Genomic DNA, 13230 nt, shown 5'->3' with positions numbered 1-13230 from the left:
TTTTGCTTTGTCATTATGGGGTATTGTGTGTCGATTTAGGGGATGAAAACAATTTACTAAATTTTAGAATAAGGCTGTAACATAACAAAATGTTGTTTTTTTTCACCCTCAACATGAAACCACAATATTGCACCCCCTTTGTAGTGTGTATCAATCAGATCAAATGAGTTCAATAGCTCTCTGCCAACAACTCTTGACTTGGTTTTTTACCAGAGCTGCTAAAATAGATCAAAGGAAAAGATAATAGCCCGTCTGATAGCATGTGCTATACCACATGAATTCTTTATCAAGTAACTCCTTTTTCAGAATTACATTAGACTTTTGCTTTTTATTTTGGTTATACTGTATCATTATTGATATTGTTGTAGAAGTTGTTTAATGTGTGAAGCATACATTTCTATTTGATTGTAAACTGAATTATGTTTTCAGGATTTTGTTACTCGAGCAAAACTGGGAGTGCAGAACATGGTGCAGAAAGTGGGTTTCTTTGGGATTCTAGCCTGTGCCTCGGTAAATCCAAAACTACATCGCAGGCAACCTTTTGACTTGACTTGCACACTTATCTTATACTGTTTTAAAGTTTAGGCCTTTATTGTTAAAGCGCATCACTGAATATTGTACACTCATGGCTGAAAGTATGTGGACACCCCTTCCAATTAGTGGATTCAGCTATTTCAGCCACACTGTTGCTAATAGGTGTACATCACACACAACCATGCAATCTCCATAGACAAACATTGGCAGTATAATGGCCCGTACTGAAGAGCTGTGACTTTAAACGTGGCACCGTCATTTGATGCCACTTTTCCAACAAGTCAGTTCATCAAATTTCTGCCATGCTAGAGCTACCCCAATCAACTGTAAGTGCTGTTATTGTGAAGTGGAAACGTCAGGAGCAACAACAACTCAGCCGTGAAGTGGTAGGCCACAGAACGGGACTGCTGAAGTGCGTAGCTCGTAAAAATTACCTGTCCTCGGTTGCAACACTCACTACTGTATTCCAAACTGCCTCTGGAAGCAACGTCCGCAGCAATAACTGTTCATCGGGAGATTCATGAATTTGGTTTCCATGGCCGAACACAAGCCTAAGATCACTATGCGCAATGCCAAGCATCGGCTTAAGTGGTGTAAAGCTCGCCGCCTATGGATTCTGGAGCAGTGAAAACGCTTTCTGGAGTGATGAATCACGCTTCACCATCTGGCAGTTCCGACGGACGACTCTGGGTTTGGCGGATGCTAGGGGAACGCTACTTGCCCCAATGCATAGTGCCAACTGTAAAGTTTGGTGGAGGAGCAATAATGGTCTCTGGCTGTTTTTCATGGTTCAGGCTAGGCCCCTTAGTCCCAGTGAAGGGAAATCTTAACGTTACACCATACAATGACATTCTAGACGATTCTGTGCTTCCAACCAGTGGCAACAGTTTGGGGAAGGCCCATTCCTGTTTCAGCATGAGAATGCCACCATGCACAAAGCAAGTTCCATTCAGAAAAGGTGTGGAGATCGGTGTGGATCTCAACCCATCAAACACTTTTGGGATGAAGTGGAACACTGACTGTGAGCCAGGTCTAATCGCCCAACATCAGTGCCCGACCTCACTAATGCTCTTGTGTGAATGGAAGCAAATCCCCGCAGTAATGTTCTAACATCTAGCGAGAAGCCGTCCCAGAAGAGTGGAGGCAGTTATAGCAGCAAAGGGGGGACCAACTCCATATTAATGCCCATGATTTTGGAATGAGTTGTTTGACGAGCAGGGGTCCACATACTTTTGGCCATGTAGTGTATGTTTGTTACAATGACGTTATGACAATGAAGGTAGAATTCGAATGCACACTCTTACATGATATATTTTGACATGTTAAGACCTGTCTTTCAGATCCCTAATCCTCTGTTTGACCTTGCTGGTATAACATGTGGACACTTCCTGGTACCATTTTGGACCTTCTTTGGAGCGACTCTTATTGGGAAAGCCATCATCAAGATGCACATACAAGTAAATATTTTAGTTGTACTTAATTCTGTGTTTTTGAAGTACTTTTAGTGCTACTATTGAAGACCATTCCAGATTAAATGAGTATGGAGAGCACTTTAATGAGAACCATTGCTTTTTGTAAACCAGATCAAACTCTTTGTTTTCGGCTGTATTGTTGAGTCTGCCACGGTGACTAATCTACTCCCAGACAGTGCGAGACTGACTGTGTCTCTGAGTTGTGGTGGTGAGAGCTGAGCCGTCTAACCAGACCAATCCATCTGTGGTACCAGCCAGTGATCTCACCAGTTCTGACAAAGCCCTCCAGGGTTGAGGAGGACCAGGGTCCGGGGGATGCTTTGTTTTTTCTCCTCAGACCTCAAGGGTCTTTTACTGTCCAGACTTGGCTGGGATGGCATGTGTCACCGTGTTCAAAGCAGACATAGGATATATCCCCCACCTCGGTGCAGATGATGACTCAGGTTTTCACTGTGTCTGTCTGAGACTGATCACTAATCACCCAGTTGATTAATTTGTCTCCCCACAGAAACTGTTTGTTATCATAACGTTCAGCAAGCACATAGTGGAACAGATGGTGTCTCTGATCGGGTGAGTATGTGTCTTTGTTAATGTATGCGTATAGATGAAGAGAGGTGCTTTTCCCGGTTAGCATCCTTCCTCTGTGCTTTAATGGGGGCAGGGCTCCACACTTTTTGTTTCTCCTTTTGTTACGTAATAATCACATCACAATATCAAACAATTACTCGGATCAGAATTGGATCAGAGGCCAAAGTTGGAATAATATTCTAATCTGTTTTTAATCTACTTTTTTTTTTAAGTCTACATGTCAAAGTGTATGTGATATGCATGTTGGGATGAGTTGGACCACAGAGAGAAGGAAAAGCACCCAACGAGTGCTCAGCATATGTGAGAACTACTTCAAGATGGTTGGAAATGCATTCCAGGTGTAGCTGGTTGAGAGAATGCTAAGAGTTTGCAAAGCTGTCATCAAGGCAAAGGGTGGCTACTTTGAAGAATCTCAAATATAAAATATATTTTGATTTGTTTAACACTTTGGGTTACTACATTATTCCATGTGTTATTTCATAGTTGATGTCTTAACTATTATTCGACAATGTAGAAAATAAAAATCTATATATAGAAAAACCCTGGAGTGAGTAGGTGTCTAAACATTAGATTGATACTGTAAATTTGCAGCGGTTGAATGAATTTAGGATTATATGTTTGAAACCAGTTTTGCTGATGGTTTGATCATTCTCATTCTGAACAAATGGCATCAAAAGCATAACATCAAAGTCAGATGTGTGTGTTTTGCCCCCTCCATTAAGGGTATTTCCCTTACACAGAAACTAATCCCCCACATAGGTGGTCAGCCAGCCTTGTGGGGTCTTCTCAGATGGAATGTCTTCTGTTCTGACTCACAGCAGTTTAGCTTTGACTGCACCAGAATCTGCTCGACAGCAGCAGGGAAACAAAATAACTGCAGGGTTTATTTAAGAACAATAAATCACTTCCATATTACACATCTAACAACTTCTTTGGCTTTTTCTTCTCACAATTTTTTTTATCATTAACAAATATAATTTAAAATCGTGCTCGCAACTAATGATTTTATTTAACATATAACAAATATATAACAAATTCTTATTTAGAATGACGGCCTACCCCGGCCAAACCCTCCCCTAACCCGGACGATGCTGGGCCAATTGTGAGCCGCCCTATCAGTTTATAGTGCCGTCTTATTCACAGTTAAAATTAGTTGCATGAGAAAGAACCCTTGCTTGCTACCATTGCAATTGACTGGTCTGACTAGCTATGAGGTTACACTGGTGTTTGAATGCTGAATTGTGACTTTTTGTAATTGTAGCAGTTTGTGTCAGTCAGTTAGCCTGGGAATGGGCTTGCCATATCCCTTTCTTAAGATCAGCGATTACAGTTAACTAACTTTTCTACTCCTGATAGTAAATAGTCTTGAAACGGTTTAGTCAAGTTTTAAATGTGGAAGTTTATATTAACACCTGAATTAAAACTAAACTATGATTTGTGTTTATATTCTATTTAAATATGGTTGTGATACATTGATTAGACTATACCAATTATTGTTGGTATAGTGCAGTCAACTACAAATGATTGTGGATTTATTAAGGTACAAGTTATAGTACCTCATGGTCTGATGGTTCTCTTCCAATCAAATTGTCTGCATTCTCTAACTATAATCTTAAGAGCACCTAAGAACTGGGTGACCCACAGTGATCTAATCCTTTGTGCTATCTCCCATATATGGACAGTCATATTGATGAACACGCCTAGTTTGTTCTGTTTCCACCCATAAGGCTGTGATGACAGCATATTGAGTCACTTCCTGGTTATTGGGCTCAGACTGGTTTCCTATAGGAACCGCCGGGATAAATAAGAACGATGGGGAGGACTGCCTCGCTTCATTCTGCTGCATGCTCCCACTAACTACACTTGCAGTGTGAACTCTCAGCTAGAGGCCTAACTAGAAATGGAATTCTCAACATCCTGAGCAATGGACTGTTCTCTTTAAACCCTGGTCCTATGGCCCAAGGGTTCCCTCTCCCACAGCCTAATTCTTTTACCATGTGAAGGGATACTGCTGGTATGGTAAGTAATCTGGGATATAATCATGTCTCTGTCTTTGCCTCTCTCTTCCCCTCCTCTCATCTCCCCTGCCTGTGGATGTCCTTGCCCTGCCACTGTGTCAGGTCTCTGCCGAGGGTAGGTCCCTCCATACAGAAGCCCTTCAGTGAGTACCTGGAGGCGCAGAGGAGTAAACTCCACCACCACACCGGAGAAGGCACCCCGGCGGTAAGAGCACTACTACCATCATCCATCCTTTCTATGTTGAGACAAAGCATGTGATTTTATTGATTGACAAGATTATACAAATTGTAATGTTAGTGTCCATAGAGTAATATTCCTCTGTATGCATGTCTCTGCAGAGTGAGAACTGGCTGTCGTGGGTCTTTGAGAAGGTGGTTCTGGTCATGGTCTGTTACTTTATCTTCTCTATCATCAACTCCATGGCTCAGAGCTACGCCAAGCGACGACAACGGAGTCAGCAGCAGCGATACTCTGAGGAGAAAACCAAGTGACGAGACTCTTGAGTCCCTCAGCTCTGATCACAAACTAACCTCGCCCTCTTCCATTCTTAAGAGGCTGAACTGACACTTTTGTGTTTGCTTACGGATGTATGTGCTGTTTGTTTGTCCCTCTTATGGTTTTGTAGTTTCCCCTCATTTGTGTAACTTGTGATTTTAATAATATAATGATAGGATATGAGCAGTGAAGCAGCAGTTGGATGTCAACTTTTTGCTGGCAGCTATACCAGCTGTGATGCCTTATGCAAGGTGGAGGGTCCTACTTCCATTGAACACAGTTCTTAATCACGACTTGATTTGTACATTTTTCACTGTATGGATGGACTCTATGCTGATATGATGCTAAGGATGTTTTCAGGGTTACATTTTTCTTGCGTTTTTGTCCTGTTGATCAGAAATAGGCCATCTGTCATTTGCGTTTCTTGGATTTGTTTGAAATTCAAGTTTGCAATTGGAAATAGCAATATCAAGTCGTTTCAACATGTTATTGATAGTTTGCACATCCTGGAAATATTCTTTGGGCGGTATGTACGCACATGCATTTAGAATAATCTGGACAAACTAACTTGAACCAAAACAGAACTTACATTACACTCAGCTAACTTGGTGTTATTTTTATTCTGTACATTTACTGAGTCTTTGATCAGAATATATAAAATGCCTAAATCATTTTTGTTTCCATGTCTGAGTTTTTCCATCTATTTTACTCTTTGTAGGTCTAACTATGTAAACAATTGCTCCCATTTTTGTAACCTTGCCCCATGTTATTGTATAAAGCATCTTCTACTGTTGAGTTAATGATGCTTAGGCAATCAGACCACCAGGACAGGAAACAATGCTTGAATCTCTGAGAACTAACATCCAAAAGGTAAGTGTCAAGATTCACCAATAGCAATCCGGATGCTTTTTGGAATTTGTGAAAATGTATTTAAAACAATCTTATGGAAAATATGGAGTTGATATGTTGTAATTATATATATATATCATGGCTTAATGTTTTAAAGAAAGCAATGCTTATTGTCCTGTGGCAATTCGTTTCCTGAAGCTGGTTTGTACAGACTTGGTCCTGGTTGTTGCAGGTGTTGTACTCCATCTCCCATCCTGTCAGATAGCTTATCAGACTGGTGTTGACTGTTTGAATCACATGGCGACAACGGTCTGTAAGCTGTCTGAAGTTCTGGGTATTAACCATCTGAAGACTGCCGTCTTTTTACCAGAGTCAAACTTTCAAGCATGTGTTAATTTCAGTACGTTTGATTTGGTCCGTTAGCTACCAAACAACGTTCCAACAGACATTTGTATGGCGTCATGGCTGTTGTGTGAATTTGTTGGAAATCAGTTGTCTTATCTGAAAAATCATGATATCTTCAATAAATCGCCTTGTTCATATAAAATGTTTTTATACCCCTCAAATGTATATTCATTCAACATGACTCCTTTGACCATTACACACATGTCCTCTACTTGTACCAATCTCCTGTTCTTAACATGCCAATATAGTATCACCTCTGCAAGTCAATTGGCTTAGGCAGGAATACAATATGATTGCGCTTTGTCTGCAATGCATGTTTTATAGGCAATGTTCAGAGAACACATTCGCAGTAAACGCTGCATATGATGACTATCTGAAATTACCTTTAAAGTGCATTGTCCAAATCTGCGGTCGGATTGAATCCCAAACAGTATTTTACTTGTCCAAAATTGACTGTCGCTAGAGATTACATGTTCAGGAAATCTTCCTCCGAGATCCCAAACTTAGTGTACAGATGAATGTAGGCCCTGTGGAAGCAGAGACACCATATCAATATGTGGAAACCCAATAGCCTGGGAATGAGGCAGTTTAGAACAGTAAAAGAGAGAGTGGGCTCGCACCTGCCAGTCGATGCCTGAAAAATAACAATCCTCAGAGCATTAACATGAATATCTGGACATGGAACAGTGAACACGATGTAGAAGCTAGCTTATACTAACTATATTGTACAAACATGGCTACACACAAAAAAAAACAATCAATATACAGTACCAGTCAAAGTATGGACACCTACTCATTCAAGGGTTTTTATTTTTTACTATTTTCTACATTGTAGAATAATAGTGAAGACATCAAAACTATGAAATAACACATGGAACCATGTAGTAACCAAAAGTGTAAAACAAATTAAAATATATTTTATATTTGAAATTCTTCAGAGTAGCCACCATTTGCATTGATGACAGCTTTGCAAACTCTTGGCATTCTCTCAACCACCTTCACGAAGAATGATTTTCCAAAACTCTTGAAGGAGTTCCCACATATGCTGAGCACTTGTTGGCTGTTTTTCCTTCAGTCTGCGGTCCAACTCATCCCAAACCAACTCAACTGGGTTGAGGTCGGGTGATTGTGGAGGCCAGGTTATCTGATGCAGCACCATCACTCTCCTTGGTCAAATAGCCCTTACACAGCCTGGAGGTGTGCTTTGGGTCATTGTTCTGTTGAAAAATAAATGATAGTCCCACTAAGCACAAATCAGATGGAATGGCTTACTGCTGCAGAATGTAGCCATGCTGGTTAAGTGTGCCTTGAATTCTATATAAATTACTGACAGTGTCAGCAGCAAAGCACCATTACACCTCTATGCATCACAGTGGGAACCACACATGCGGAGATCATCCGTTCACCTACTCTGCGTCTCACAAAGACACGGCGGGTGGATGCACATATGCATGCACCACATAAATCTCAAATTAGCACTCATGAAGGCTTATGTCACGCAGATAGCCCTAACCCAAATAGAGCTATCTTCTGTACACCACCCCTACCTTGTCACAACACAAGTGATTGGCTCAAATGCATGAAGGAAAGAAATTCCACAAATTACAGTGCTTTGCAAAAATATTCATCCCCCTGCCGTTTTTCTTATTTTGTTGCATTACAACCTGTAATTTAAATAGATTTTTATTTGGATTTCATGTAATGGACATACACAAAATAGTCACACAAAAAAATGGAAAAGTGGTGCATGCATGTGTTCACCCCCTTTGCTATGAAGCCCCTAAATCAGATCTGGTGCAACCAATTACCTTCAGAAGTCACAACATTAGTTAGATTACACACAGGTGGACTTTATTTAATAAGTGTCACATGATCTCAGTATGTTTCCACCTGTTCTGAAAGGCCCCAGAGTCTTCAACACCACTAAGCAAGCGGCACCACCAAGCAAGCGCCACCATGAAGACCAAGGAGCTCTCCAAACAAGTCAGGGACAAAGTTGTGGAAAAGTTCAGATCAGGGTTGGGTTATAAAAAAATATCAGAATAAACTTTGAACATCCCACGGAGCACCATTAAATCCATTATTAAAAAATGGAAAGAATATGGCACCACAACAAACCTGCCAAGAGAGGGCCGCCCACCAAATCTCATGGACCAGGCAATGAGGACATTAATCAGGGAGGCAACAAAGAGACCAAAGATAACCCTGAAAGAGCTGCAAAGCTCCACAGCGGAGTTTGGAGTATCCGTCCATAGGACCACTTTAAGCCGTTCACTCTATAGAGCTGCGCTTTACGGAAGGGGGGCCAAAAAAGAAGCCATTGCTTAAAGGACAAAATAAACAAACACATTTGCTGTTCGCCAAAAGGCATGTGGGAGACTCCCCAAACATACGGAAGAAGGAAAATGCTATGTCTGGCGCAAACCCAACACCTCTCATCACCCTGAGAACACCATGGTGGCAGCTAATGTTGGCTAACTGGCTTGCTAGGTTCAGTTTGTTTTGTAGTGATGTCTGTCATTGTGAGATTTTTTTATTCTTCTTCACCTCAGCACCATTAGCTATTGTCACGAGAATGTTCAACCCCAATGATAATAACTAACAATCAATAGCTTTTTTCCAATCCCCAAGGTTTGTAAGACCATGGGTTTAATAATAATTATGCAAAGACTCAGCTTATGCAAAAGGTTAGTACAGTTTATTCCCGAAAACGTTCTGAAGGCATCCATTTTATACCTTGCTCCTTACTTACGCACATACTTTCACACAAACAGTAGATATCCTACGCACATACATACACACGAACAGTTGGTGACTTGTATCCTTCTCCAGAGTTCTCACCACTGGGTATCACTACCCAGCCGACAGTTCCATTCCCCCGAGATTAGAGAAACCCTGAGAAGTACTCCCTGTCCTATCATAAGTTTCTCAGAGTTCTAGCCAGGTCGGGTCAAACACAGTTGAATTGTTCTCTGTATTTTCTTAGGCACACACTGTCTCGCCTATACTTCTAACTTCTAAATGGTAAGTCTTAACTTGTCCTATGCACACACAATCATAAGAATTATAGTCTTATGATTTAAATACATTTCACTCCATTATCCATGACAGGGTAGAATACTTTTAGTCATTATCTTAATAACATTACCTTTAAGATATAAATAATTGAGTCAATATCTTACCATTACCTTAAACATATGAATTTCTATTATATCCGCTATGTATTTGACTGCAATTGTATATATCCAACTAGTTAGCAACTAGTCATAGTGTACCTTGTTTGTTTACAACTTGATGCTTGGCTAGGTAGCTAGCTAGTTATGGCTAACTTTTTAGGCCAACAATATCATGAGTCAGCCTATGATTATGTCTACAGTATCCTTCAGTGAGCATTCCTATTGCCAATGCTGTCAACTACAACTCACGAATCTACTGAGTTTCACAAGTCCTCATTGTAGTATTATGTGGTACTACTCCCTTATGGATATAACTTTAAGGAGGGTAACCAGATAAGTGTACATAATATCAACTATAGGCTACTAGTTATAAAAAAATGTATTTCACCTTTATTTAACCAGGTAGGCCAGTTGAGAACAAGTCTCATTTACAACTATGACCTGGCCAAGATGAAGCAAAGCAGTGCGATAAAAACAACAATACAGAATTACACATGGGATAAACAAACATACAGTCAATAACACAAACGAAAAATCTATGTACCATGTGTGCAAATGTAGTAAGATTAGGGAGGTAAGGCAATAAATAGGCCATAGAGGTGAAATAATTACAATTTAGCATTAACACTGGAGCGATAGATGTGCAGATGATGATGTGCAAGCAGAGATACTGGTGTGCAAAGGAGCAAAAAAATAATAATATGGGGATGAGGTAGTTGGGCGTGCTATTTACAGATGGGCTGTGTACAAATACAGTGATAGGTAAGCTGCTCTGACAGCTGATGCTTAAAGTTAGAGAGGCGGATATGGGTCTCCAGCTTCAGTGATTTTTGCAATTCGTTCCAGTCATTGGCAGCAGAGAACTGGAAGGAAAGGTGGCCAAAGGAGGTGTTGGCTTTGGGGATGACCAGTGAAATATACCTGCTGGAGCGTGTGTTACGAGTGGGTGTTGCTATGGTGACCAGTGAGCTGAGATAAGACGGGGCTTTACCTAGCAAATACTTTTAGATGACCTGGAGCCAGTGGGTTTGGCAACGAGTATGTAGCGAGGGCCAGCCAACGAGAGCCTACAGGTCGCAGTGGTGGGTAGTATATGGGGCTTTGGTGACAAAACAGATAGCACTGTTGTTAAATTTGCTGAATAGAGTGGTGGAGGCTATTTTGTAAATGACGTCGCCGAAGTCAAGGATCGGTAGGATAGTCAGTTTTACAAGGGTATGTTAGGCAGCACGAGTGAAGGAGGCTTTTTTTGCAAAATCGGAAGCCGATTCTTGATTTAATTTTGAATGGGAGATGCTTAATGTGTGTCTGGAAGGAGAGTTTACAGTCTAACCAGACACCTAGGTATTTGTAGTTGTCCTCATATTCTAAGTCAGAACCGTCCAGATTAGTGATGCTAGTCGGGCATGCAGGTGCGGGCAGCGATCTGTTGTTGAGCATGCATTTAGTTTTACTTGCATTTAAGAGCAGTTGGAAGCCATGGAAGGAGGGTTGTATGGCATTTAAGCTGGTCTAGAGGTTAGTATACCTCTGGCTCAAAGAAGGGCCAGAGGCATACAGAATGGTGTTGTCTGCATAGAGGTGGATCAGAGAATCACCAGCAGCAAGAGCGACATCATTGATGTGTACAGAGAAAAGAGCCGGCCCGAGAATTTAACCCTGTGGCACCCCCATAGAGACTGCCAGAGGTCCGGACAACAGGCCCTCCAATTTGACACACTGAACTCGCAGACTTGCAGCTGTAATTGCTGCAAAGGTGGCTCTACAAAGTATTGACTTTGGGGGGCTAAATAGTTTTGCATGCTCAAATTCAGTTTTTTCATCTTATTTCTTGTTTGTTTCACAATAAAACATATTTTGCATCTTCAAAGTGGTCTTAGGCATGTTGTGTAAATCAAATGATACAAACCCACAAAAAATCCATTTGAATTCCAGGTTGTAAGGCAACAAAATAGGAAAAATGCCATCGGGGGTGAATACTTTCATAAGCCACTGTCACTTTTAACAAAGCACTCCTGTATATTGGATTCCAGGTGACTACCTCATGAAGCTGATAGAGAGAATGTGTGCCTTGCTGGTTGAGAGAATGCCTTGATGCCTTGTCATCAAGGCAAAGGGTGGCTACTTTGAAGAATCTTAAATATAACATATTTTGATTTGTTTAACCCTTTTTTGGTTACTACATGATTCCATGTGTAATATTGTAGTTTTAATGTATTCACTATTCTATAATGTAGAAAATAGTAAAAATAAAGAAAAACCCTTGAATGAGTAGATGTGTCCAAACTTTTGACTGGTACTGTAAATAGGCCCATATTGAGCTGCACGGGGACGTCAATTGTTTTGAAATTTCACACTTATGAATTTCAGAGTTAGCCAATGCTTCCCCATGGTGTTCAAAACTAGTACAGCACTCATTTCTGACAAATGCACTATGGCTACACAGACATTTTTATTTTTATTAAACAGTAACATGCAAAACGCAGTAAGCATCTGATGTTGGTGTTGGAGCAGGCCTGGCCAGGTGAACACGCTGTAAGCCATGGAGGAGCTGGACACCTGGGGAATGTTGCAGAAGATGAGCAGCTTGACACACCAGGCCACTCATCAGTTCAATTGGAAACACAGTGCACAGTGTGTGATATGCAACTTCAAGACTTTGACACACTGGTTTATTTGTTGCAGTAGTGTTGATGCTCAGTGCTCACCTATGGGGTTTCTATTGTAGACACCGTGGAAGTCACCAGTGAGTGCAGACTACAGAACACTCCCTAGCTGGTGGGCGATTACTTTGTTGAAGTCACTGAATGATATGTGTTGATGTTCATGACCTGGGTAAAGATATTGTGTACTGTGTCATTTTTGTGAACGAGGATGGCATCAGAGGTGTGACAGCGTGAGCACAGAGGTGTAGTTCTGGACAAAACAGCAGTTAGTGAAAACTGGTCATCCAAAGAGTACTGATGATGTTGTTTCTGGCTTCAGAAATTACATTATTGTAACCGTGTCAATCCTTTGTAACCTAGCTATCTTAAGAGGAATGCACTAATTGTAAGTCGCTCTGGATAAGAATGTCTGCTAAACAACTAAAATGTACAAATAAAATGCTTTGAAATATTACTTTCTTAGAACATAGGAAATATGTCTGTTTGTAAAACATAAATTGTAGGCCTTTATCTGCCAGATCTGTGATGTTTTCCAGTTGCTGAAGCAAGCCTCTTGCCTTTTCAGTGCCATAGGGCCATGTCAGGTGGTTGAGGATGAAGGAATTTGGGTAGTCTTCCCGGATGTGCCCACCCTTGACCCTGTACCCCCTGCCACACTCATCATGTCATGATTCCTGCCATATTAATCATAGCGCTCCACCTCTCTCCTCACTTTTTTTAATATATATTTTTTGTTAACAACAAATCAATACATAAAACACATGAGGGAACACAAGCATACATAGATTACAAACAATGGACAATCGAGCTAGGGGGTACAATATCACATTACAATTACACAAGGACCTTAAGGGACATGCATATACTTTCAATTCTAACCGCTTTTTTGTTAGTAGAGCATTTAACCGTCTTAAACTACAACCACCTCTCTCCTCACGTTGTCCACCACCACCTCATCATGACGTGGTTTATGGACACAGTATCTCCACGCAAAGAAATGAAAACACAGTGTTGTCATATCGGCGC

At 40.9% G+C, this 13230-nt stretch overlaps 1 protein-coding gene across 1 annotated transcript in view; it reads left to right on the top strand.

Annotated features, from left to right (window-relative positions):
• The window catches only part of LOC124005864 (vacuole membrane protein 1-like), a 21160-nt gene extending 15380 nt beyond the window's left edge, over positions 1-5780 (top strand). Inside the window, exons 9-13 of the mRNA XM_046315490.1 lie at positions 430-510; positions 1875-1991; positions 2515-2576; positions 4715-4817; positions 4952-5780. Of these exons, the coding sequence (XP_046171446.1) occupies positions 430-510; positions 1875-1991; positions 2515-2576; positions 4715-4817; positions 4952-5104 (516 nt within the window). The 3' untranslated portion in view covers positions 5105-5780. The remainder of the gene's footprint in view (positions 1-429; positions 511-1874; positions 1992-2514; positions 2577-4714; positions 4818-4951) is intronic.
• Positions 5781-13230: the final 7450 nt, after the last annotated feature.

This window comes from Oncorhynchus gorbuscha, linkage group LG19, assembly GCF_021184085.1.
Source record: "Oncorhynchus gorbuscha isolate QuinsamMale2020 ecotype Even-year linkage group LG19, OgorEven_v1.0, whole genome shotgun sequence".
Lineage (NCBI taxonomy): Eukaryota > Metazoa > Chordata > Actinopteri > Salmoniformes > Salmonidae > Oncorhynchus > Oncorhynchus gorbuscha.
This window is presented reverse-complemented; position numbering and strand designations above follow the sequence as displayed.